Raw genomic sequence first — 27,728 nt, forward strand, 5'->3', positions numbered from 1 at the left:
CAAGTTGTTGCAAAATTCGTAGTCCTCTGATCAACCCAGGGATTTTAAAAACAATTGTTTTTTTATTTGCTTTTGTTCTTCCTTGGACCATTGCCCACACATTTTATGTTGACTGTGTATAGTGATGCGACTATGACTATTACAAAAATAAATACAAAAGTGTTTTATGATTTGTCCCCTCAAATCAAGCCTGCATTTTACGTAAGATTTGAGTCCCTGGACAATTTATCACCTACACAAAAGCAGAAAAAGAAAGCAACTAAGCAGTTTTTAAGCTTAATATTTAATGAGTCTTCTTTCTGTTGATTAAAACATCACATGGTCCTTTTAACATCCAAAATAAATTACTTAGGTATTTAGCTGTGGCAAAAAGACAACAGGCAGTTGTAAAAACATCCATGAACATCAAAGAAAGGCAGTTTCCCTTGAACACCAAGAATGGAGAGCATGTATTTAAGCGAGGTACACCCAACACAATTACAAAAGGTTGCCTAGCAAACACATATCACATTTAGTAATGTATTTACAGAAACATTGAACATAAATATTATTCAAAGGCTTGTGAGGTCCCATAATAATGTATCCAATAATAATGAGCAAGAAAGTACCTCTACAATAGACATACAGTATATTGAAGCTTTAACATTCTCAGTCAGACAGATGCTAGCACTTTGCTGATTTATACTTCTGTGACGAATTGACAGTGTAGCCTATGCCCGGGGTCCGCGAAGCTCCTGTACCTACGCAGAGGCCTACTCATGTAGCTGACGTGCACCTCCTCCAAAATGTAACTATGTGTAGAAACGACGCAGACTGCAAGCCATGTGATTGGTCTGTTCGTCAGCATTGCATTTCCAGCTTTTCCAGCATTTCTGGGATCCCGGACATCGGGCATGTATTTCATCTCCTCCTGACTATTCTTCATGTAATCATGTCTGAATGATAAACAGCAACATGTATCAGCTGTAGATTAACATAACACGCTCTGAATAGCTGTGGAAAAGACAGAGATCATAGCGGGGTGGAAACAGGCGACCGGCTATCAGAGTGACCACACTGCCCGAAAGCGTTTCAGCGGAGAATTGCTGCGCGTCACGGACACATCGACGCACAAGTATGTGGTGCTCATGTCCGTGTCAGCCCCAAGCGGCAACCTCCAGTCTAGAAATATGAGTCTAATGCGGAAGTGCTAAAATTTGAATTTTTTCGAAGATATTGAGATTACGAGTCTTCCAATGAGAGAGACAGCTGACTTGATTGACAGGCGGGAACACTGTAGCTGTTGGCTAGAAGGCTCAAAGTCTGCCTCTTTACGTCGCTTGACAGCAGCAATATGGCTGCCGACAGCGATTGGCCTCAAAACAGCGCTTCAGAAACAGATGGGTGACGTCATGGATACTACGTCCATATTTTATACAGTCTATGGTCAGCCCCTGCTGCGTAGGGGTGACGCAGAAGTATAAATCAGCCTAATAGAGGCTGGGGTAAACATGAGGTTATGAACAACATAACAGAACTCATGAGGTTTTTCATGGTGAATCTGGTATTGAGTTAAAATAAAAAAATACACTTGGTTTAACCACTGTTATTATAAGGTGCATACCAGATCATAACAAATGTAATGAGTTCAATTTGGTTAACATAACTTTTCCATGGGTAATGTTTTTCAGGACAAGAAAACTATGACATGGCCTCAGTGTGTGAATATTTTGCCAATGAGACAGTTTTTTGACAGAAAAAGACAACTCAACTGAAATGAGTTAGTACTTCTACCCTTTAACTTAGTTTTCCATAAAGCTTAGTACATAATTACAACAAAGTCCCTTAAATGTTCCTATACAGATCCAGTGTGAGAGCACCTCAGACATATGTATATTCACGGAGGTCAGACAAGTTATAGCATTCTGAAATGTTTCCTTTTGTTTCATTTCACAATACAACATTAACACCAGTTGTGCCGGTTTCAGGTATTCTACTCATCGAGCTGCAGGCCAAAGAGCTTAAAAGGGGATTTGGTTCGTGAAAGCTTCATGATTAACCCTCCAAAGAGTCCAAGAACTCTTCCTCAGTGATTTGCTCCAGCCTCTTTAGGACTGTGTCTGAACAGGATGCTGGGTAGTCTGCTACAGAGAAGTGACGCATGGAGTCGCTGTAGGGCGGAGGGCCCTGGAAGGAGCAGCAGAGGATGCGAAGGAAAGGCAACAACTTGGTGATGGAGGACAGCGAGCGTTGTGTGAGGAGAGGGAACTCCAAATACTCTGTGGACGACTCCTCACTCAGTCCATTCAGAGTCTGGACAAACAGCACAGAACGTCAGAGTCGGAAATTCAGGCATTTATCAATGTAACACTTGATGTTTCTGTCGACTGGTTACATTACTGACTCATTCAAAAGTGCAGGATTTTGAAAGAAAATGGAACTATGTTGTTTTAATGTACTGTTCAAGATATGCTTACCCCATATCGCAGCTGAATTCCTTCCAGTATCCTGACAACATGTGGGGTGCATTCCTGCTCGCCTTCTATCAGTGCAGTCTCTATAGGGCCACTGTACCGCTCCACATCCACCTCAGGGACAAATGCCCAACGATACCTGAGTAAAAAGCAACAAGTTACACATAAAAAGGCAAGACTAATCAAAGCCACCACACAAATTCTACAGGAATATGTGATGTGTTAGCCTGTTTTATAGTCTTTATGTCTGAATTTGGCTCCTACATTTGAAAGAGTGGTATCTTCTCTGGAGGAAACGCCAACGAGGTATCAAGAAACTTGCAGGCTGACAGGTACATGTCCAACTCAGCCTGAGGGAAATTCACTGGTCCGTTTCCAGCAAGGGCACCGCGCACCACTTTAGCCAATCTAGGTAGTATTCAGTAACCCCCCAAAAAAGAGACAAGTGTTGTGAGAAAAAGTTTCAACCAACAAAATGCGCCAACAAAATATGATTTGTGAACAAGATTTTCAACTCACTTTGAGATGTCTTTCTCTATCTGTAGACTTTTCTCCAGACGCACAAATATGCGAATCTTGAAAACAAAAAGAGAATGTTTACATTAAGATTATTAAGATGAAAACTTGCACAAAATTGTTGCTGTGCATAAAGAAAAGGTGTGTCAACAGAGGGGTCGTACCAGTTCTGTGACCATAACTGGCCAGAGAGATGTGAGATGCTGGCATGAAATCCGCAGAAGGAGAACACGAAACATCAGGAATATCTGGGCTGAAACAGCAGGGCTTGGGTTCATACGTAAAGTCTCAGTGAGGCGCTCTAAAACGAGGAGGGAGTACAAAGGACAAATTTAACGCAAATGTTTTTTTTGTTTTCAGCAAACTGAAGAGAATTACTATGAAGGACAAAGAAATGGCGTGCTCACTCGAAAGTACTCAATGTAGGTCATTCGGTGCTGACCCAAAAAGGACAACGAGTTGAAAAAATGTCAGCACTCCTTATAAGTTAAAAACTTTTATAGCATTAATTGACAGCAGCTCAAAGAAACAAACACGTTTCAGCCCTAGGCTTTCATCAGCGTCACAAAGATGCAAGAAAGTTTTGAACTTATTGCAAGTGCTGACATTTTTTCAACTAGAATTACTATGAAGCCATAGATATATCAAGTAAGAAACCTTGGATGAGGGGCAGATACAGATGGTACTGGTCGAGTTCTCCGCTAAACATGGCAAATGCCTGGCGCTTCAGCAGCATGGGTTTCTGGTCCACATTGTTAAACAGTTTCAGGGAGCTGCTCTGCATGCCTGAAGAAAAGATAAATACAAGCATGTCAGCAAATAACCAAAATGTGTCTGTAATGTAAGTATTACTCACTACGTCAAGGATTGGCAATTTAAAACTTTCTGTTCAATCTAGAAAAAGTAACCTGTTTTCCTTCTGTCTCAGCTAAGATCTCACCTTAAGTTTACACCTGTATTGTTGCAGCACCACAAACCTTTACAAGAGGCTGTACTCACTCATGAGGTCTTTAAACATGGTCTTCTCATGAGTCAGCAGGTGGTCAATGATGGATCTCCAACTATAGTGAACAGAGGTCAAAGCAGAGGAATTTAAACATGGGTGATGTTCAGTTCATTTAAAGTAATCATGAGTAAACCTGATGTACATTCACAAGTATTTATCAGGACAATGTGAGGTATCTGTACTTATAGTAAGCATTTTGGAAAGATATACAGTTATAACTATGTTCTTCAGGCTATTATGTAAACTATTATTTCCTCTACGGCTAACGTTGTAAACATGTCACTTGTCTTAGTCCTATGCTGCCATGTATTACAGTACAAAGACAAGAGTATTAAAAGAAGCATTTTAAAACTGTATTCATATAAAAGCATGCAACCCAAAGTGCTTCACAATAAAAGAGAAAAAAGACATAGTGACAGCAACAGCTAATTTTAAAAACTTTTATTAATGAATTGGCCAACTCCATTCGATCTGCAGAGTCCCTCTCTACTTTCAAAAGACAGCTAAAGACCCAGCTCTTTAAGAAGCACTATGCACTTAGCTAGACTGTTCTCCACTGTTGTCCCCAGTGGCAGATCATGTCTTCCAGCTACAGTTGACTCACACTGTCCTGCTCTACTCTGGGAATCTGTGTTCAGCTCTTGAGTGACCCAGCACTTGGTACTTTGGTCATTATTGTGGTGATGTTAATTGTTGATGATGATAATGGAAGGTCTTAAATTGTTTGGTTGCTTCATTGTAGATGTTCTTTATTTAAAAAAATAAAAATAAAATCCTTACTTACTTTTGTGCATTGCCTTTACACTGCTTGGCAGTACCTGCACCCAAATTGACTTGAAGCACTTTGTTACTCTTACTGATCTTGTTTCCTCTTGTCTAGATCTTTGCTTGTGTTGTTCTTGTTCTCGTATGTACGTCGCTTTGGATAAAAGCGTCTGCTAAATGACATTGTAACATTGTAACATTGTAAAATAATATAATAAAATAAAATAAACTGGGGCGCTGTTGGCCTAGTGGTTTGAACATGCCCCAATATACAGAGGCTATAGTCCTTGTCACAGCGGGCACAGTCCTGGCTTCGACCATTTGCTGCATGTCCTCCCCCTCTCTCTACTCCCCAGATTTCTGGTCTCTCTTTAACGGTCCTATCAAATAAAGGCAAAAATGCCTAGGAGTATAACTTTAAATCTTCTTTTTTAAAATAAAATTTTTAAATTAAAAAAATATTTGGAATAGAACATTAAAATAAACAGAAGTCTGAAAGATCTATTTTAAACAATAGAATTTAAAATAAATATCACAAACATCTTGAAGTCAATAAAAACTTTGACTGAACCTTTACATCACTCTACCTTTTTAAGCTGGCTTTTAACTCTGTCTTTAAAAAAACTGCAAGATTAACTAGAGTGCTGTATAAATGTAGTGAAATTAATACATTTCTCCATCATTATTGTCTTATATATATGTATGTAAGAATGTTTATCTCTTGTATTCTTTTCCTATGTCAGCTGTGGCTACTGAGTGATAGGCAAGACAGGGTCACTGTAGTAATCAAGGTCTCTTCCCCTGCTCCAGTCTTTATCTGTATGTTTAGACTGACGTAGTGTCTCCAGAACTAGAGCACAGGTCTTCTTCTCAATTGTTTTGTTTCCTATTGTCCAAATATGGTTATCTAATTTAGTGTCTTCTTTGGGGGAATAAAGGTACATGCCTGAGGATTTGTCTGACAGAACTGACTCGGCATTGCACTGCATATGTTATTTCTCCTTGATCAAATTCTACATAAACTATTTCAACGTAAGCCGTCAGAGTTTCCTGAGTCTTCTGTGTCTAGTGTCCAGTTTGTTGCTGAATTCCATCACAATTATTACCGTGAAGGAAAGAAGTTCAGACGTTTTTTTAGATATAGTAAGCTGTGGCATATTTCAGATGATATTGAAGCTTCTGGAGAAGCCCAGATAAAATCAGCACTGGTCAGAGTCATACAGATACTGACAAGTAAAGAGGAGGAAGAACAGAAAGGACTTCTCTAAATGATGAGTCATCTACTCAGTTTGTGTGGTAGATTAAAAAAGCTGTGTCACCTTCAGACCTTTGAGCTGTTGCGGCAGAGGCTCTGTTTTATGTTGATATCCTTCACCTTTCACTGCCATAAATATCACCCTTAACCATATTATGACAATAGGGTCTTCTAATGGGTCTAATCATGTGTTATAATAGTCATTTAGAAAAACAACAAACTAACCTTGGGGCACAGGAAATGTCCATGGTGAAGAAGAGGGGGTCCATGAAGAGCTCAAACACCTCTTTCTTCCAGGCCCTTTTGGTGTAAGCATACCCACTTAAACTGCTCAACAGCTGAGCACCAGCTTCAAAGCTGGGCATGTTGTAGGCACTACAAAAAACCCAAGCCCAAATTAGAGGACGTTTAAAGAGACAAAACCTGTATGGTAGATTTGAGATAATAGTGACACAGCAGTTACCTGTGGTTCTTCAGGTACGGGAAAACGTAGTACATGAGCCGAGAAATGAGAGGAACAGCTTTCTCCTTCTCATCACTGCGGTAAACCATGTCCAGAAGTGGTGCCAAAACCTATACAGGAAGGCAATTTGTCAAAATTCCACAAATACTCACTAATCTTTGGATGTAAAAGTGAAAAACCCTACCTCAGCCAGGAGTACAAGAGCTTGAACGCTGTACACTGAGGGAGCCGAAGAAGAAACCATGGTGTTGGCATGAGCTATAGACTCTGACAAGAAGACATAAGAAAGGAGAGTGAGTTTATTTGTGACTGTGACACATGTGTTATTAATTGTCTGTGGTTGAATTTACTAAAAGTCTAGTTTGAAATCATTTTTTTACAGTTTCAAATTAAGGGCATTTAATAATCCCTCCAAAGAGGCAAATACTGGAAATTATCTTGAGAAATTGCCTCAGACAGAACCAAAGTTGCAACAGGAGGGTCTCACTGCAGGTCTTTCCCACAGATCATGGAAACAGACATCACTTTAATATTTGCATTTCATCCAACACTGACAAGCAGGAAGAGATGCATGCATGCCCCAAAGTTACGGTAAAAGTCACCTTCAATATCTGCGTCGTCTCCTTCATCCACTTCAGTGCACACTTGTGGCTGAACTTTGACCTCGAGGCTTCGGCTGAGCCAACTGGTCTGCTCTAAAGAAGATCCTGCGACCCCACCAACTGCCTCCAGGATCCGCTGAGTCACCTCCTGCATTATAAGGTCATAAACAGTATTACAATGACTTAGCACAACAAGCCCACTTGCTTTTTTCTTTTTATCAAGTAAACACTCATCATACCTGCAGGTCTCTGCTGTCCTTCTTATTGTCCAGGTTGGGGAGCCTGTTGACGAGGTCATTGAGGATTCTGAAAAACAAAAAATATGGATAGAATTTTTTTACAAGGGCTGTCAGTGTTAACACTTTAATCATGATGCACTGAAGGTCCAGAGATAAACATTAACAGTTTTTAATCATATGACTTGTATGTCCCTTTTGGCACACCATAGATCAGCCACCACCCCTGCTGCCACTATGATGGAAAATAAAAACACCTATGCACTTTTGAATGACAAACTACACTTAAAGAGGAGGTATTATGTGTTAGAGCCATAGAGTATTTTCAGTCTATGTGCCTTATTCAACTAATTTTTATAGAGATAAGAGACCTGGTCATTACTTTTGGTTAGAATTATTTTGACTATATTTTATATTCACCTAAATGCCTTTCTATGTTTGTCTAGCTGGTTAGGGTATCTGTGCCTTTAATTGTCCTGCTAAAGTTAATTGGTGCTGCTGATTGGAGTAACTGAGCATGTGCGCTGCAATGAGTGCTTTAGGACAAGGAGCAACAGATTTTCTGACCGTAGCTTTGTTAGGTTTTTCATATTGTTGTTGTTTTTGAGGAAAATGAAAGTATCGTTCTTTAGTAAATCAGTTAATAGAGACTAAAGAAGTGATTTTTGTTTGTCAACTGTCAATGTTTTTAATAAATTCCCAGTTTGTTTATTTCTATACCGCATCCCTTTGATTTTTTGGTAAACCTGTTTTGGCAGGAACGGGTCAGTAACATCACGTCCTGCAGAAGTGGCAAATGAGATTTTTGCTAAAAGTTGCCACTACATTATGCTTGTTTTATATGCATACCTAGCGATTTGAAAATTTGCACACCTTTAGTATGGACTTCCACCAATTTTAATTTATATCTATGTTTGAAATATGAGAACGCATAATGCCCCCCATCTATCAAAAAAACTCCTAGATGGCTCAGTCAAATATAGTACGCAGTTTATGACAAGTGGAACAAAATAACACTTTAGTAATTTGAGTTTGAGCTACCCCTTAACGAGCTGGGCATACAGGTGCAGCTAATCAGGCTGATGTCAGTGAGGTAAGCATACAGCTGCAGCTAACCAGGCTGATGTCATCAGTCAACAATTGATACAACTGCTTCCCAAATCAAAACATTGGTAAGATATGCTTCACATTGTTAATATGGACTTCAAAACTTATCTTAAATGCAAGATAAGGGCATATTCAACATGCACTAAAAAATGTGATTAATTGCGATTAACTGCTGAAATTCTGACATTAGTTGCAATTAAATAAAACTAATTGTTTGACGGCCTCATTTTGAACCAACATTCACTTTAAAATTGGTTTGGATCAAATGCAAGATACAGTGCCTTCTGGATTGAATACTGTATGTGGTTGTTTAAACACAGAGGAACTGGTGATAATAGTCCTTTCAAAGAATAATTATTGAATGTAGTAAATACAAACCCCAGTAGTAAGAAGTGTCCAGGTGGGGCCAGATTTAACTGAACAGATTCCCGCAGTAGACTGAGGAGAGGAGGAACATTTTCCTGCATTGCCTGAGCTGAAATACTGCAAATAAACAGTGAAAAGTGAGAATTTATAGAGTGGTCTTATTAAACCTGTGTTAAGGTTTTGTATTATCAACATACCTCTGGATATAGGCGTAGGTGAACTGCAACATGGGAATATCTACCAGGCTTGACTTCTAGTGAAGTGAAGAAAGTAACACAAATGACTTCAACAACCAAAATACAAGTTTAAAGCATCTGTGTAATCATGCATGTCTGTGTACCTGTTCTCCTTTAATCTGATGAGGTTTTTTCACCACTTCCTTGACCAGCTGTAGGATGGTGTCTGTGTGCAAAGTGTGCAGGGATTTCACCAAATCCACAATGGTTAGACGTGACTCACTTGCGACAGGTAGGACCTAATAAAGACAGGAGTGATATGAGTGATTTGATGCCAAAAAGAGCTCTAAAGCCTGTTAAAGTTATGATTCTTACTTTGTTTCTATGTCTCCTTTTACTCTTTTTCTTGCTCCACACAACTCCCAGGGAAGCAAATAGCTGAACCCCATACTGAAGAGTTAGGGGAACCAGGAACTCCAGTATCCGCTGCCTTAGGATCTAAATGAGCACACACATTTTTCATACATATTCAAGGCTGAACAGAAGAAACTATGCAAACTTTATTACAGGATTAACAAACACATATGGGATAAATTAGTACAGATCTGTGAAAGTAACACTTCTGATGGCATAAAAGGCAGAAAACTTGTTCTTATGTAACACACACCTTTGTGCTTTTGAAGTAGACGGAGGTAGAAGAGGGTCTGCTGCTCTGAGCAGAGTCAGATACACGCCTCTGAAGCTCCTCCCTCATGACCACACCCCACAACAGCGCCATGCTACTGAGCATGTGTGGCAGTTCTTCGATCACAGCGTTACGTGCGTTACGGACATCCACAGGATCACAAGCGACCAAGGACTGACAGAGAGACAGAGGGAGGATACAGGGCATTGACATGATTATAGAAACAGGAAGTGCTTATCTGTGGGTTTAGTGTGTGTCCTCACCCTCTTGTTATCCAGTAGACAATGGTGTGTGATGGAGGTCAGGCCTTCTAGCAGAGTCAGAGGATAGTCTGGGGCAATGTTTTCCCGCCTACCACTCAAGCTGTTCAGAAGACAGAAAAATACATTAAGCATTCCATTTAAAAAAAGGACAGAATGCTTTTTCTGTTTTTACTTGTGCTAAGTGTACCTTTGATTTGTTTTCCCTCCATCATGCTCATAAAGCTTGACCAGCTCATCTAAGTTCCTACAGATCTGGCTGATGAGGGGAGCCACGATGATACCTAATGAGCGTCCCAGGTATGGCAGAGAGGAGACCAGCAGTGACACCCAGTGGGGGTGCATGGCATAGCCGTACTGCGGCTGCAGAGCCCTGGCTGCAGCAGACACAAACATCCCTTGTGCGGTGATGGGGTGGCTCTGGACGTACTGCACTGCCTTGATGGACTGCTGGAAAAGGACAGCGGTTTGCCACTCACGGGTAAGAGTGGTGCTTGTAGTCGGGGTTTCACGAAGTTCCCCAGAGTGGCCAGCAGCTCCACCTGACCCTGCTGCTGAGACAGCCCCACCCGGCCACACATGGTACTCCAGGACTATGAGAGCCTGGAGGAGTTTCAGTAACTCCATTTGTAAGGTGTACTGTTCCTGCCCCCCTCCTGCTCCCACATTCACCAGACTCTCCTCTGACAGCCCCCCCTGCTCATCCAGCACCTCCACACCCTTGGCTGGTCCCTTGTCTGTTCCCTTTTGGCTGACATACATAGATGCAGAAAGCGTAAGCAGAGCGTACTGCTGCACCTTACATCCTGAGAGAAGTCTGCGAATGGGCTCCAAACTCGCCCCACTGCCCTGTTGCCGGGACGCCATGCAGCCAAGCTGGTTCACTATGCGAGTCAGCACCTCAACACTCTTCACCTGAACCTCCCTGTTCCCCTGCAAGTCAAGAGGACCCAGACATAGATGTGAAGGGTAATGAGAACGCAGGAATCGCAGACACAAGGACAACAGGAGTTCAATGAGCAGGGAAGGGGGCGAAGATGGGGATGAGGATGGGGAGAGAAGGCTGCCATAGAAGCCTTTACCATCCTGAGCCTGTTGGTGCCGCTGCAGGAGGTTGGAGACTAAGTTCAAATGTGCAGCGGAGCTTGTGTCCAGAGAAGTGGAGGAGAGAGCATCCACCAGGGGGCACTCAGCACTGCTTCTCAGAAGGCTGTCTAACAGAGCCAGGCCTTGTAGAAGATGTCGCCAGCCGCCCGCTGCAGGATACAGCAGCATATGGCGAAACAGAGAGTCGATAGCCTCTCTCCTCTCTCGCTCTTGTTTCATCAGGCGAGACCTGGCAATGGCCTCCAGCTCTAAATCTTCCTCATCCTCACTTGACAGTGAATCGGACGCCTGCGTGCGCTCAGACTCTGCCCTCCGCAGGCCGTTAACCACACCTCCTTCCTCAGTAATACGGTAGGGGGCAGAGCCTGAGCTGGAGTTCTCAGTGGATACCTGAGCGCCGCTAGTGTCCGCTGACTCAGTGTGTTCACTCTCAGCTTCCTCTTCTTCCTCTGCCTGTTTATCGTCGTCCTCCTCCGTCTCTTCACTCTCACTCCTAGAAACAGCCAAGGTGTCTGGTAGATGCATCGACTCAGCACCGCTATCTAGCTCCGTCCACAGCGCCTCTCGGTCCACAATGTTTATCAGGTTCAAGGTGGTGACCTCTGTTGCCATGGCATCTGCAGACGTCCCTAAACTTTTGGTGGAGCTTCGACTTCTGTTTCCTGAAACCTTCAGGTCACCTTAAAGACACAAAAAGAAATGTAAACAAAATGTAATCCACTACACAACATCTACAATACATGATGACAAATGGACTTACCAGCAGCAAGGCTCTGTTTGATGCTCTGAATCGAGCAGCGCTGAGTGGATGGGTGAAGCAGCAGCAGGAGAATAGGTTCAAGGATTCGAATCACATCATTGAGGGACAGAGCCCTGACCAGCCAGCACTGAGCTGCTGCACTTACTGAGCCGTCTGTACAGCTGAGACTGTCCACCACAACACACAGAGACCTGAGGGAGACAGTTCAACAGGCAGGTTTAGGAAAGATCGAAACACACATCCTTTAAAAATAGAGCTACTGTAGTTCTTTCAAGGTTTTTATAACTCATTGACTGACTGACTGACTGACTGACTGACTGACTGACTGACTGACTGACTGACTGACTGACTGACTGACTGACTGACTGACTGACGCTAAATTTCAATGAGCTTGTATTTTTTATTTATTTTTTTACCAGTGGTGGAACTTTTCATACCTGGAAGGTACACTAATTCACACGGCGCAGCTCTTAACTTCTGACTCAGGAGTTACTGAGACAGCTTCAGCCCAGAGTTAAAATGTTGACAGGCCCACTGCCCTCACTTATCAAGAGGTAAGTGTGGGATAGGAAGAGAAATGCAGGTGACAAAGCTGCTTAACTATTATTATGTGTTAAGATTGTAGAAATAAAAATAAAAGGGGAAAGTCAGACTGCAACTTTTCTTTATTATTTGAAGTATGGAAAATTAAATTTGATATGCCTTTTCAAAGGATCTTTGTTACGTATTATGCCAACAATATGCATACCTCATCTGAACTTAAATGCTAAAATATTATTACTATTATTTAACTATTAGTATAATGTTATTATTGCTATTATTATAACAATAATAACAATAATAATAATAATAATAATAATAATTATTGTATTATTGCTATTATTAATAATAACTGTATTGTGAAAAGTACACACACATACAAGAAAGATAGAACAAATTAAAGAAAGAGAAATCAAGTGAATGTGTGTGATGTTGTTGTCGACGGAATAAAAACACTGCGGTTAATCTACCAATCAGACATGTTAGCATTGCAGGCCCTGCCCCCCAAAAGCCTGGGACCTTTGAAAAATACTACCCCTCTAGCAGGGTTTTTTTAGGGGGGAGATTATCTACCCCTGAACTAAATTTGGACCCTGGGGCCACTGGTCAAAACGCATGTAGTTCAGGGGTAAAGTCCCTAGTTCCGGGGTAAAGTTACAAAAAAAACGCCTTAAGTTTGGGAATATAAGCTACACAAGAAACACATGAAATACACATATATAACATAAACTACTATTATTGTTAATCATTTTCTTTTACTGAAAGACCAACCTGTCAAAGGAGCGGTTCAAAGACATGGTCCTGTTTGCCTGGATCTCTCGGGTTAGGTGCCACAGTACTGTGAAGCGGTGTAGTGCTTCCAACCTGACAGACTGAGGGAGACAATTATAAGGGATGCATTTAAAGGATGCTTGAGGAAGTTTAACTGCAGAAACACATTTCCAAATCCAGGACTATTCACCTTTTCTTTGTGCAGTAGGGCCTGGCAGATTATGTCTTCACAGATGGATGCTGATGGAGCCAAACAGTGAAGCCTGTAGAAGAGCTCCACACAGGAAATGTGCTGCTCTCGCCGCTCAGTGTCCAGCTGGCTCCACAGTACCTGAGACACCCTCTGGATCATGAGGAAGAAAGCACACTTTTAACATCCCAGATTTATGCTACTGCTCTACAATACAACAACATGTTCTGTTTTATAACTGAACCTGAAAGAAATCTGTGTCCTCCTCTATAGCATGCAGCAGAGCAGGGTAGATTGGTGGCACAGTGACCATCTGCAGACGCCCACTCAAAGGGTTGGAGTCTGATGTCTGGTAGCGTCTGTGTTTGTCCTCGATGACCAGTGCTAAGGACTGGGAGTGGTTGATGAGTTCTAACAGAGAGGCCACTGCAGTGTGCTGGATGTTGTAGTCCCTGGACAGGCAGCACAAGGTCATCAAGGACCTCAACCACACAGGGAGGCCCTCCACATCACTGCCTGTGAAAAATAAAAACAATTGAATCTCATATTTACAAGTTAAAGGGGCATCACATTAGTTTCAGATTAGTTCACATGTCACAAGGAGCACTTCTCTTACAATATAAAAACAGTCATATAAAGTACTCCATGGAGAGAGTTGTCTTGATTACAGTCCATGAATCAAATCATAAGCGGATCACTAGTCACAGTGTTTCTGTAAAAACTTGTCTGTGGGACATCTGTGTGCTTACCTGCGTTCTCAAGCATGTCTGTGTGGAGGGCCAGAGTCTCCTCTTCACTCATGTAGACAGGGAAAGTGGTGCACTCCAGCAGCAGGTGACAGGTGGCTGTAAAAGCCTGTCGGCAGGCCTCCGAGATCTCTGCCCTGCCTCGTGGCATGTAGCCAGCCGCCCAGTCCAGACACCCGTGCTTCTTCCTCCTCTCTGTGGGTGGTGGTGCTAAGAGCTGGGTGTTAGATATAGAGCAGGGTTTAAGTTCAGTTAGAGTGAACAGTTTGGTTACTTTGTCTTTTATTTCTTGTCCTCCTTTTACCGGTAAGAGAGTCTTCTGATCTGTGGAGGCAGCAGTTGCGCCAGGATGGGGTCCATCCTCTGGTCCGCTGACATCCTCCACCTGCACCAACAAATACCTAAAACACAGAAGGGTTTAAACTATCAGGAAAGCACAAAAAATAAAAAAGTAGCTTGTTAATGACTAAATGATTTACCTTGTGGTTACGGAGGCCAGGATTTCCTGGAGACACTGGGTCATGGTGTCTACGCTGCCTCCCCTCCTCCACACTCCTTCCCCTTCTTTGCAACTTCCACTATCCTCTGCAGTGACCCTGACTCCTGGGGGGAGATGCTGCTCTGAGGGTGAGGCACTGATACCCAACCCGCTGTCTTCAGACCTCAGGGTTGGGTAAACACCATTTGCAGGAGCTGCCTCATCTCCCCCGTTCCTGTTCAGCTCTTCTTCTCTATGGTGACCGTTAACCTGACCAGCACCAGCTTCTGTCTTGCCCTCGTTTTCAGTGTCCTAAAAGGTACAAAGAGTGTCAAACATCATATAAAATACTGGCCCGTATATAAGACAACCTTGATTATTTATATTATTCATTATAAGAAAAAAATAATACAATTAAAAACAGTTATAAAACAAACTCATCAAATAAAACATGATAGGTAAATACAATTTTGAAAATGTAATTAAATAGTTCTAATTAAATAAAATAATGTTTCAACACCGTTTAAAAGGAAAATACCACATTTTAAGCACTTATGTTATCAGTATATAAATTCCATGAAAAGATGGATGACATGTCTTGTGATGGGCCTAGCATTGATCAGTTTTTCAATCACGTAGCTAATCACACATGCGTTTAAAGACAACCTTTTTGTGCACGCCATCTCTGGAAAATGAAGCTCGGTGACAACACATTTTTGACAGTTGTTCAATATTTCTGCCACATTTGTAACTGCTGTCTTAAAAAGCCATCATAACTCTGTCACCATGTCTCTTTATCTTTCATTCCCATGAGACAACTGGCCCCAGTTATGAAGGGTACACTAGCTTTACAGAGAAGTGACCCTGTCCACTGTCTTGGCATTTACTTACTTAACTCTAAATAAATGACGATACCATTTTTATAAGACGTATTATAACCACAATAACCCTGCCTTATTATATATATTCAGGTCAATACAGGGAAAAGAGGCTGTATTTGCAATATGTCGTACCTCTGTCTTTTGGCTTTCCTCGTCAGGTAACTGTAACTCCATGTCCTCTAAGTGTGATCCCGTCTCGACGTCCATATAAGCCACAGGCATCTGGATCTTACTCAGGACCTTGAAACATGCTCGCAGGCCCTGTGTAACGTCTTCCAGAGTAACAGAGTCCATGTGGCTGGACAGGGTCCGCAGCATGGTACCCAGCATCTCCGGTAGGAGCTGGGACTGGATGTCTGCATGGAGCTCCTGAGGAAAAGAATTAAGAACATTTAGAGAAAACTGTTTGTGAAAATTAATTTCTTCAGAAAGATGAGTCAAGCTTAGTTCAACTAGTGCTAAATAAAATAGTTATTAGTTATAACATACAGTAACTGAGAACTTGAGGGATGCAAAAAAGATCAATTAAAGACACACGACAGATTTATCTATTCTGACAAATCAAACATTTGCAGTATTTGTTGGATTTTGCCAAAATCTTAAACCACAACACATTTGTTTCAGGGGCAAATTTCACTTTTGAAGTTATTCTGTTTGGGTCTGTACTGTGGCTGGGAATTGCAATGCAAATTTACAAAAAATTAAACACTTTTACAAAGTCGGAGACAAATTTACATTTTGGAAAACATCTTTACATTTTATAAAACAACATTGCATTAGCAAAACACTTTTACCAAGGCCAAAACATTTGAAAAGGTGTTGCTTACTAGAGGAAGAACATCAAGCAGGAAAATAACGAGATTGGATATCTCTGTGACAGATGGAGCCGGATGACTGCGGTCCTGCTGCGGAGGTGTTGGAGGGTCATCTTTGTTACTACGGAGTGAAGACAAGAAAATAAATGAAAGGATCCCTGTCAGCTGATGTCCAAAGGTAAATGAGGATAGTCTGTAACAATGTATTCATGTCAGCTTTATGCTTCTTTTATGGCCCTTCTTGGAGTAAGTTAGTCATACCTGAGAGCAGTGCAGAAGCGTCGGGTCATGTACTCCCACAGGTATTCGCTGTTCATGGTGCTCACAAGCATATTCATCGTCTTTATGACCTCTGATGAATTCTTATTCTCTTTTATCTTACTGTAAAAGAAAACAGAAGAAAAGCGACATGTTTCTGTTTAAATAAGCACTTTGTTCTGTTCCATTACATTTGCATGAGTGAACACAGTTGCATCTTTTCTTTCATCTCATCCCTCTTTCTCACCTGGCTAACTGGTTGCCTGCAAGCCCTGAGCTGGTGATGGTTTCCTCCCCCAGCATCTCTCGGCAGTAACTGTGGAATGCTCGCACAACTTCCAACAACACACTGCTCAAGACCACTGGACCTGTAACAACACATTGTCATTGAAGCATTCTCACAATAAAACTGAGTTTTTAATAAAGAGTTTCTGATTAATAAATGTGTCTTCTTTTTTTTTTTTTTACCTATATCCGGTTTATCTAACAGACTCATGATGATGCGAAAGGGCCTGAGGCATCCAGTCACATTTTCTGGGTCGCTCTTCTGTTTGAGGATGCTAATCAGAGCCTGAGGTTAAGAAACAATCATGTGAAAGTTAGAGATGGAGGTGACAAACATGATGTTCAAACAACAACACCTGACTTAGATGAGTCATGTAAATAAATGTCCTTTTTTTTACTGGAATACCCTGAAATGCAACCTTTAGCTGTACTTCAATATTTACAGAAACAGTTTCAGGACACCATGGGAAACTCTAAACAGAAGTTATGTGAAGGACTAGTTTCTTTCACAGTATCTGCTGTTCACTCCAAACCTCACAACTGCAACTACAATTGTTGCTCTTTTTCCAAGAAATATTTATTTTGTCTTCACATTTTTGCTTTCAGTAACAAAATAGTTCGTGAACAGGAAACTACGGCGACTCTGGGCACATAACCCGAGAGTATTATGTTGAAGTTGGAGCTGATAAATGTTGAACAGCGATTGATCATACTGCAAGTATTTCAAACAAGAAAAGAGAGGAGACATCAGGGGAGATTTAATGTACAGCCAATGCCGATTACAGAACTACGGTGCTACATAGGGGACCAATCACAGGGCTAGCAGTCTGCTTCATCAGACTTTTACTTTTAGAAGTTGAAAAATATGGTTATGCTGAAAATGATCATATTTATCATTTTGAAGAGTGTCACCTTAACAAGGAAATCTCTGGAGTATGTGCTGAAGTAGTAAGTTGTGTGATCCTCTGCGGTCATGGAGAAGTTGGGGTGTGGTGTTCCTCCTTTAATGTCTGTCCCTGAAAACAGACAAAACACGGAGGCAAACAAAAGTACATCAAAGAAGTGGTCGAGTAGGTAACCTGTCACTAAACTGTATTTTCCATGACCTATACCTTGCAGCCAGGCGTAGAGACGTCTGTTGAGGGACATGTCTCTGCGCAACAATGTAAGAGAGGCAGCAGACACTATTGTGATCACATCTTCAGGACTCACAGCCATGCTGGCCTCTGTAGGCTCCTGAAAAAAAACACAAAACAAGAGTTGACCCAAGAACGACAGGAAAGTAGAAGCTTAACGACAGGACAATATGCATGCTTGGTATAAAACAATGACAGCAGCTGTGAGAGGCATAACAGTGTGTGCCATACAGTCAGATAGTTACAGGGTTATTTATAATTTTTGATCCTAAATATCACAAAGTTAATGACGGGGCTCTGTTGGCATAGACATCTTTTTGAAAAGTGATTTCTGGAGTAGAAATGGATTAACACTTCAGATCGATTACGATCAGAGATTGTCAAACAGGAGTATTTTTACATACATACCAGACATGTAGCCAATGGGAAAAAGTAGAGCACAATTTCAAGCATGTTCCTTTGCACCAGGAGATTTGAATCTTGCAAAGAAAGACACACTGCCTTCACCTGGAGAAAGGCAAAGGATGAGAAACACAGGAGATTCATAAGAGAAGATAGTAAGGAACAGACTACAGATCAAACCTTAAACATGGACACGTTACAGTACCATCTTGTAAGAGTAAACAAAGTTGTGTGCAGTGTGAGAGACTCACCACAAGCCTGTGGTCGTAGCCCAGCATGTGTGTCTGCTGGTGCAGGGATGCCATGCGGTCAAAATGTGCCACTACAAAGGCTGTTGCAGGCTGTCGCACCATGGGGCTGACCAGCATGCTGCCCCACAGGGCGCCATAGAAAACCTGCTGACCCACCAGCAGTGACAACTTGACCATCAACGCATCAGTCCTGAATGGAGGAACAGAAAATCAACTTTAGATTTACATTTCTGAGTGGGAGTCTGGCCTTCTTTTTATTCTAATTGTATTAGCTCTTATTTTGGTTGTAATAGAGCTGCATTTAAGGCATTACACAACAAGGTCAACTCACTCTCCCATGAAAAGCACATCAACCAAGTATTTCCCAGTATAATTCCTGCTCCCATCTATAAACCTAATCATCAATACTCATGTTCAGCTGTCTTCTTTATATGACTGATTCCTTTGTAAAGAAAAAAAGTTGAGCATCACCTGATAGTTTCAATACTTGGCCCCAGTCAGCAAAGAGAACAAATGTATCCTTAAACATTAAAAAAGAGAAGACTTTAACATGATTTCTTCTTATTTGGTACCTGTCATACACCTCCAGTCCCTCCTCCAGGCCAGGCAGCAGTCCTGTTATGAAGGCCTGGAGACTTGGCAGCAAAGCCCTCTGCAGCGGCAGATAGTACCGCTCATACAGTGTCAGCAAAACAGGCTTCACTGCCATAGCTGCATGGCCGAACAGTGGGAACAAACCGGAGCTGAAACCAAGTAATGCACACACACATTATCATACAAAGCCACTCACAGAAACGGCTTCCTGTAATAAATAAAATAAAAAATCAGACCAGTTTCTTCACCTGTAAATAAACAAATCCTTGGCCAGCCATTTTGTTCCGATGATTTTGAAGATAACCTCGTAGGTTTCCAGAGCCTTAAGGTGAACGCCGCTTGGAAGTGCTGGGTGCAGACACTGGGCGAGACGCTTCCCTATGATAAGCCTCTTGGGCAGGAGGGAGTAGCGAAGGTTGCTCTGCAGGGCCTGAAATAAATAGAGAACAAAAACAAAGAAAAAAGGGTTGATTGATGTCCAATAGTTTCACATTAAAGGGAGTGAATGTTTCTATACCCACAATCTCTGTGTACTGTGTGCAGACACTCGAAAGGAAACAGCTGCATTGCGAGTTAAAATAAAGTTTGCACACTTATTGCTCCAATTAAGCAGGAACACCTCAGCAATTAAGTTGTATAACAAAGCAAGAGAGTCCCAATGAGAAACTTGAACTTCCTAATAAATAAAGAGAAGTGAAACACACGCACACGCACACACACACACACACACACACACACACACACACACACACACACACACACACACACACACTGCAACTATGAACATGACATCTGCAAAATTTTGATGGAAAGGAGATCAGATTAAATAACAGACCACAGACATTCATTGTCATTTAACAGGCATATTTAGTTTGATACTATGAGCATAACGTAATATGATAATAATAATAGAAGCACATTTGGGTTAAGAAATAAGTAGTGACTGTATTCATCCAGCATTCAGTCCACTCATTGCATCAGACTGTACCTTGTTGAGTTTGCCCAGGGAGGAGATAAGATCTGCCCACTCACTCGAAGACTCAAAGTTTCGCAGCGCTTTTTCAATGACCGCCGCATAGTTGCGGTAACGATAGTCATTCTGCAGTTCTACCTCCTCAGGATCCATGATACACCAGTCCGATCAAAGCATTTGAGCAAAGTATTTCTGGAAGAGAGTCAAGAAAAATAAGGAAAGTCAGTTTATTAAAGTCACAAAACCAATAAACACTAAACGATAGAATCAGTCTGTCTGCAACCTGCTGGAAATACATCTGCCTCTGAGACTCGTAATTAAATCAGCCTATTAGCTGTTCGCTGATAAACACAAGCTCTGAGGGCTGTTGAGACAAATGTCCTCATTCATGACTTGACCGTGTTTGTCTCACTGATCTGTATTTCAGTCTGAAGAAGGAGGAGTACTTCCACCACAGACTGAGTGGCCTAGCATGCACTTTGAGAGGAAAAATAAGTTCTGGACGGGGCTCAAAAACAGGAGAGAGAGTCTGCTCAGCTTTGCCTTCACATTGAAAGCAGAATATGTATGTTTTCAGCCTCATTTGGGGAAATGTGTTTGCATATTGTCACCTTATATGTTGTTAAATGAATATAGTAAACAGTATAATTTTTACATGTTTTAAAGACTTAGAGCAACATTAGCATCATTTGTGTTTCTGAGCTGATAAAGACACCTTCACTCTCATTTCAAATTCATTTTGGTCTCCAAAACTATAGAAGGAAATTTCTACCTTGAAAGCATCTAAATACCCCCAACCCTAGTTTGTCTACTGTTTGGTGAAGGTAGAGTACAACTTTTTTTTATCAGGAACAAGCTGCCAACTATGGCTGGAAACAAAAGTGAGAGAGAGCATTTAGACTGAACAAACTAACTTTTAAACAAATGAGCCGTATGATGCTAAAACACGAGGTAGGGCTGAGGTAAATATAGAACCAGGTGGTACTTCTCTTAGGACTGAAAGCTGCCACTTTCATAAATATTGTAGTCATTTGTGCCTTTGCTCATACCAGCTGACATAGGAAACAAATCTTTCTTGAGCTGAACAGTAAAGAGAAACACTTTACAATTAGTGGTAGAGACAAATAGGTTAATACTAGAGATAATCAGAGAGCAGGTTGGCCAATGGCAGATAAATAACACATAACGCCTGTCTTGATGTTGGGCTTTTGTTCATAATCTAACACAGAGTACGGTCTAGACCTGCTATGTTTGTGAAAGCGTCTTGAGATAACTTTTGTTGTGATTTGGCGTAATACAAATAAAGATTGATTGATTGATTGAATATTCTGCCCATCGTGACAGCATTCATGTTAAACACTAGCCAGTTACTTTTTTAGACTTGATATGCTGTCATTATTTAGAGAAGACGATAGTGACTCAGGAATTTTATAGTAGAATGTGAAATGTGAAATGCAGAATTACAAAATGGAAATGCGGAAAAGTGCCAACATTTCTCGACACTGACGAGGAGGCTGCCTGCAGTGTCTGCAGACTTCATTGTTTTTGTTTCTTTATCGACCTTGTGAGTGCAGTTAATGGTCGATGCCAACTATTTCAAAATGCCAGTAAGTGGCTGGCTGATATCTCTACTTACAATAAAGAAGCTGTATGATTTGGAGAGAGCTTTTTGCCTGCTTTTAAGCACATGGAATGTGTGTGTGTGTGTGTGTGTGTGTGTGTGTGTGTGTGTGTGTGTGTGTGTGTGTGTGTGTGTGTGTGTGTTTTAATGTAGTGTATTTGAATAAAGCTGAACAGAGAGATGGGTGGGGGAGTGTAAAGCAGGATTAGAGGAGCAGAGACATCTGGGCTGCATGTGCCTGGGCTGAGAGAGGCTTTAACATCATCGACATACTCAACAACACGTGCCGAGAGCGACTCTGTATTATTGACCAAACCAAAGGACCACAGACACCACAGACGCCCCTGTCTGCCAATATTTAATGACAATGTGATTAGATAGAATAATCCCTTGATTTTATCCATCAATGTTAAAGTTCAAACCGAGCCCTGTGGTTTTCTGTTGTTCCCTTCAAAATAAAGCAATATAATTATATAACATAACTTGAGTCTCTCTGAACTTATGGTGGTCGTTTTACAGGCTGAACAGGAAACAAATACTTACAAAAAGTGAATTAGATTAATCAACAGTGATAATAATAACTGCCTACACCAGATATTTAGATGGGTCATGTAGGACAAAGGTAAAAAACTGGAGAAGGAGCAAGTTTTATTTCCTTTGAAGCATCAAACAGCAGCTAAGTCTTTCATGAAACTTTACAATGTGGTACAACAGACCAACCACTACGTGAACGAGATGTATTGAAAATGTAGGACTTGAGTGAATGAAGAAAACAGAAGAACCCTAATGTATTTTAAAATATTAACTCGTAAAACTTTAAAATTCTTATTCCTTGCATTGAACTGAGCCATAATAATAACCATAGGAAGAAATGTGTGCGGTTGACAAGTCTCCATTCTAAGGAACAAAAACAACAGTGTGCATATTTTCCATTAGGCGCAAACCAAGTTTATATTACACACCTTTTTAAAATGTTTTTTTTTATGTAGAAAAAGGTGCCCTTACTATTCACTGATTACTACGAGTTAGAAAATTCATTAATAAATAAATATTTTACTGTTGGTTAGCCATCTCCAAGGATAGCAGATAAATACTATTGTAAACCTTTGTATCCTCTGTTTTACCTCTTTCTTTGTACAATGAAAATTGCTGACAAGTTTTAAGCTCAGCCTCCTTGGCAAAAGTCACGAGCAGACCTTTGACAGCAATGATTGTAAAATCCAGGCAACACAACTATATTCAACATTCCACCATTTCCCCCCTGATATAAAGTCAGTCTAAGTCACCCTGCAGACTCTCCCTGTCTTACGTCTTAAGTCTGCTACATGCCCAAAAACAACGTTACACAACGCAGCAATCTACCCCCAGATTACTTGCTCTTCCACACTCATCCCGCTCAGATGTTTCACCTTGGATGGACTGCAAAAAGACAACTGAACTGTGTGCAAACTTTCAGGCAAATGAGGAGCCCAGGAACACAGCTTAATAGCAGGTGACTGCAGCTTGATAGTCAAATCGTGCAGGATGAGCAATAAGAACTACATGCACAGTCTCACTTCCTCATTGCATGTATCAGCAGAATTGAAAGTGCGATAAAAAAAACCCATGTATTTCTACAGGCAGACCAGTGTGTGCTTTGAGGGTGGACACAATGGCAGAAAACAAGCCCCGCTATGGACTCTTGTCACCTGACTGATACCACCAATGCCACCAGCAGCAGCACAGGCTTTAATGTGCCGGTGTCAAACAGGGAGATGGAGGATGAGAAGACAGTGTGTACAATAGCAACTGTGGCCAAACACTGTTGGCTGCTGCAGCTTTTGGCCTGAGTAAAACTGTATCATCACAAGAGCCTAATGCTGGGTGAGGTTGTATTATGTAAGAGCACGACTACAAACTGGATGATTACAATACTGCTGATAATACAAGGGGACAAGTGAGATCATTGTACAGTCGTCAGATTAATATGTGGAGAGCTCTGTAATGAGTATTTTCGCTAATACCGAAATGAAGCAAGCAAACGCGTCAAAACATGGCTTCCTAGCTAGCTATTACAAACAAAAAGCTAACACAATCTAAAAGGTGGAGTCAGATTTCATAGATGCAGAGTATATTAAAGAGTTATGTAGGTATTCTGATAAATAATAGATAGGGTTTCAGTCTTTAACACATTTGGCTTGTTATCAGGTGCATCAATGACTCACCTGCTGCAGAACAAGCTCAAGATGCGCGCCTGCCCACTAGCTGCTTCAAAACAGTCCGAGTCAAAACAATGACAGCCCGGTCATTATGGTAAACCTTTTCTGGCAGTGTTTCTGAAAGAAAAGGAGGCAGAAGACCCGTTATTTCTCCTGAGGATGTGTGGTCTTTCCAAACACCCCCTGAGTGCCAGTGGAGACAGTCCTGACGGGGCTGGATCCTCAAACTCAGCTGATTCAGAGCTGAACAGAGAGGAATAGTCCACTTCCTCACCCAGCAGGGGTGGGGCGGGGACATTTCGTACAGTAAATGACATGTTTGTTTTGAAACCGTCCTCGAAATGTCAATAAATGAAAAGAATACCATCTGAATTGTCACCTTGAGCACCTGAAACCAGTTTCTCTTTGTAGAGCTTCAAAATGGAAATATAGCCATGAGTGTGAAGTCTCTGCCCTCCGGCGTTGGTATGGTCCAGGATGTGCAGTGTTTACAAACCTCTCACCTCACTGCCAGATACTTGACAGGACTGCAACCACACACGCTTTGACAGCAACTTAAAACACAACCGGAGAAATATATTTTTTGTTTGTTTCAGCATGAAAAAAAAGTTGAATTTTGTCCTATTTGTTGTAGAATTAGTCACAAAGGATTTGTTTTAATGCTTAATAGCCCTAACACTACCACATAACATTAGACCGTACAGGGTTGCCAACTGTCACATATTAGCCGGGACATCCCGTATATTGGGCTAAATTGGTTTGTTTCATACGGGCACTCAATTGTCCCGTATATTGACTATTAACTCTTGTAAATACAGCAGACTGAACTCTACAGATCCCAGATCAGATAAAACGACAGATAATGTGCCAATCACACCGCCTGTCATCCAATCACAGGACCCCTCACGCGCATACGTTGTTTACAGCGCAAATGCGCCAAGTCGCCAAAAAAGTGTGGAGAGGATTTTCTCTCTGATGGCCATTACATGGTCAGACTCAAGAAACATATGCATCCCAGAGTTGATCAAAAATTAACCTTAAATATCTGTAAACTGTGACTTGTCATGTAAGGACTTCTCTCTGTCTGTGCAAAAGGACAAAAGACTGCTTGAGTCAGTCAAGAGCAGAAAAAAGTATCTATGGAAAAAGTACATTAGGGGAGTCATACTCCTCTTTTGGGTTTAATTTTTGTTTTGCTCACACCATCATGGCACCTTGCACCTATCCCTTATTCTTAGTAAGAAAGTTGGCAACCCTAACAGTACATTACTTTTAAAAAGCACATGTAATGTAAATTAGAAGCCCGTCTGACACTTTGAGAGCTTCTAACAACTTTATTTCCAAAAATTAAAAGGCAAACGTTCCCTATAATGATTTGGATTTTTGTCCATGTACCTATTGTTAGTTTTTCATTCTTGGCATTGGGAAAATGTACTTAACACATCTAATAACTGTAAAAAAAATTATACTACTGACATTTTTCATTTTTTTTTTAAACAAATGGATTCTGTTTGACCTCCCTGCTTCTTAAAAACAGAACATTTACCCCTGTTTAATGTGCACTCAACCACCAGTAAGTACACATTTTAGTCTCTAGATGGAGCTACTGCACTATGCAAATATTTTTAACTTGCCTGTTCTACGTACACTCTTCAATGCTAAAGCTACAAAACTGAGGACATATGCATGCTACAGTATTTGATAAGGACTAAACGGACTGGTTTCAAAGAAACGAGAAAGGGGTTTGAAGTGAAGGGACAGGTATGAATAAAACATCTACATTTCTAGACTTCCTAAAAAAGGAATGTCTAAAATGATGTAGAGGATATGAAAATAGCATTTCCCTTAATATTAAGACTTAAAAAAAATGCTTTACTATTTAATCAGATATCTTTATTCTTGCAGAATCAACCTCAATGTCATAAGAATATGAAATATGACAAAAGGCAGCTGCCAAGCCATTTTTTTCTCCAGCTGTGGTTATTTCATTCATGCAGATATCATCCCACATTTTTGAAAGACAATCTTTTCATAGACTCACTGACATACTACAGTATTTACATAGAGAGAGTATGTTTCTTAATAGAAGTGCTATTTATAGACAGAGTATAAAGCACAGTAAAGCAAACAAAGCTCCAAATGAGGGTCATGTGGTCATTTCTCCAACAGTGCTGTGTAAAGTCTGTACTCTGTCATCTTTACAGCTGGAAAAATGACATTTTACTTTTAGAAGCATTCATGTTTGTCATATTCATTTTTGATAACCCTTTTTCCCCTCTTATTTCATAAAAATAATTAAAATTAAAATTAAAATAATGTTTACCCTGGACTTTAAGTTCTATGTTTGCTTTATGGATAAGATTATGGAAAACTACTGTAAATACTGAAGTACGTTTATGATATCAAGGCTGTGTGAAAAGGTAGAACCTTAGGTCCTGATGTGGGCAGTGCCACTATCTATGAGGTGCCTTGTGTGAATTTTTAAAAGTCACTTTTTTTTTCTCACATTAAGAGCAATATTTGCGATCTCTTTCACATTTAATTTTGTTATGAAAAAGATATTTAAGTAACAATCAGAGTTAAATCCAAATGTTAAATCTAACTCTAAATGTTAAATCCAAAAGTGAAATATAAATATAAATGTTAAATATAAATGTTGAATGTTGCTCTCTGATCCCAAATATTTAGCTAATATGCTAATTCACACTGCCGCCTAGCAGAAATACCAAAATAAAAGCTTCATAAAGCGATACAGACTTCGCAATAGCAACTTAGCTTGTCCGTACCATAGACTGGGTCAGTACTGTCTCAGAGCGTTGTGAAATCTCTTAAGGCAAAAGAGCCTTTCCAACATCTTTACGACGGGCAGTCTGGCTATAATCCATAGGAGTCATTACTGACAGACTGTGGTTGGGATATCTGTATCGCTTTATGAAGCTTTTATTTTGGTACTAACAGCGCCCCATACAAATTCCCACTCTACTTCAAAGTTTCACACAATACTCCTTTTGACCAAAAGTTATTGCCAGTCTCTCCAAGGCTTTGCCATTTGGCACAAACTGACAAATTGTTTTAACATAATTACCCACAGTGCAATTGAGTGAAACAAATAAACCTTGAAGACATCTGAATAAATCAACTTAGAGTAATTCTGCAAATACAATGGAATTTTGGCAATGAGAAGCGTTAATTTAAAAAAAACAGTAGTTGCTGATTCAACTAAATCTTTCTTTAAGCTCCTTTAAAGACTTTTAATTTATAAGATCGATGACTCATTTCCACTTTTTTACTATAGCTATTCTGATTGGACTATTTGTTACACGTTCCTGCTGTTTTTGTTAATCCATAGTTTCACAAACATACATTCAGTAACTAGTGTGAAGTCCATTGGTTTCAAGATGGCCAGGTTATGACTAAAGTGACCCAAAGAGGGGGTTCTAGTCAGATGTAAACATTTGCTATACATGGAAAATACTGTATGTACACTTGTGATTCTAATCAGCCAATAATCAGCTTTCTTGTTCTCCTCCAAATTAGGTTATTTATGTGCTTGTTATTCTGAGAGTCTGATAAACAGAGGGCTCAAACACATCTTGTCAGATTTTCAATATTTGATGTAAAGATACTTTTGTCCAGAAGGAAGAGTTTTCCTTCTTATGTCTCAAATTTCTTGTGTGAAGTGTTTTCATTAAAAACAAAGTAGGTTGACCTATATCACACAAGACAACAAGGTGCTTTCCCAACATGAGCCCATGTCCTGTTGAAATTCGTCTTTACAGGGATTCATTCAAAGTAGTATACCCAAACATAGCTCTGCCAGAGGAGGCGATAC

At 40.7% G+C, this 27,728-nt stretch overlaps 1 protein-coding gene and 1 long non-coding RNA gene across 3 annotated transcripts; one reads left to right on the forward strand and one right to left on the reverse strand.

Moving 5' to 3' along the window:
* Positions 1-264: 264 nt before the first annotated feature.
* On the reverse strand, positions 265-24,155 carry dop1b (DOP1 leucine zipper like protein B). Its single transcript, XM_034693618.1, has 39 exons — positions 23,903-24,155; positions 20,093-20,269; positions 19,353-19,534; positions 19,083-19,253; positions 18,511-18,700; positions 18,266-18,364; positions 17,834-17,957; positions 17,634-17,737; positions 16,905-17,007; positions 16,684-16,804; positions 16,440-16,559; positions 16,191-16,299; positions 15,496-15,732; positions 14,484-14,794; positions 14,309-14,405; positions 14,008-14,221; positions 13,503-13,774; positions 13,259-13,411; positions 13,069-13,169; positions 11,758-11,948; positions 10,081-11,677; positions 9,894-9,993; positions 9,613-9,804; positions 9,321-9,443; positions 9,110-9,244; positions 8,967-9,022; positions 8,782-8,886; positions 7,300-7,366; positions 7,061-7,208; positions 6,643-6,725; positions 6,459-6,568; positions 6,221-6,370; positions 3,969-4,030; positions 3,627-3,755; positions 3,134-3,270; positions 2,973-3,028; positions 2,718-2,861; positions 2,457-2,592; positions 265-2,292 (listed from the first exon to the last, which is right to left on the reverse strand). The coding sequence occupies exons 2-39, from the start codon at positions 20,228-20,230 to the stop codon at positions 2,035-2,037; spliced, it is 6,825 nt and encodes a 2,274-aa protein (XP_034549509.1). The 5' UTR covers positions 20,231-20,269; positions 23,903-24,155; the 3' UTR covers positions 265-2,034.
* LOC117820012 lies at positions 8,395-16,811 on the forward strand. Of its 2 annotated transcripts, XR_004632671.1 has the most exons (4): positions 8,395-8,468; positions 9,158-9,237; positions 16,244-16,356; positions 16,707-16,811. It is a non-coding gene; the product is annotated as an uncharacterized LOC117820012 (long non-coding RNA). The 2 variants fall into 2 exon arrangements; XR_004632672.1 differs by lacking the exons at positions 16,244-16,356; positions 16,707-16,811 and adding an exon at positions 9,372-12,334.
* Positions 24,156-27,728: the final 3,573 nt, after the last annotated feature.

This window comes from Notolabrus celidotus, chromosome 10 (assembly GCF_009762535.1).
Source record: "Notolabrus celidotus isolate fNotCel1 chromosome 10, fNotCel1.pri, whole genome shotgun sequence".
Taxonomy (NCBI): domain Eukaryota; kingdom Metazoa; phylum Chordata; class Actinopteri; order Labriformes; family Labridae; genus Notolabrus; species Notolabrus celidotus.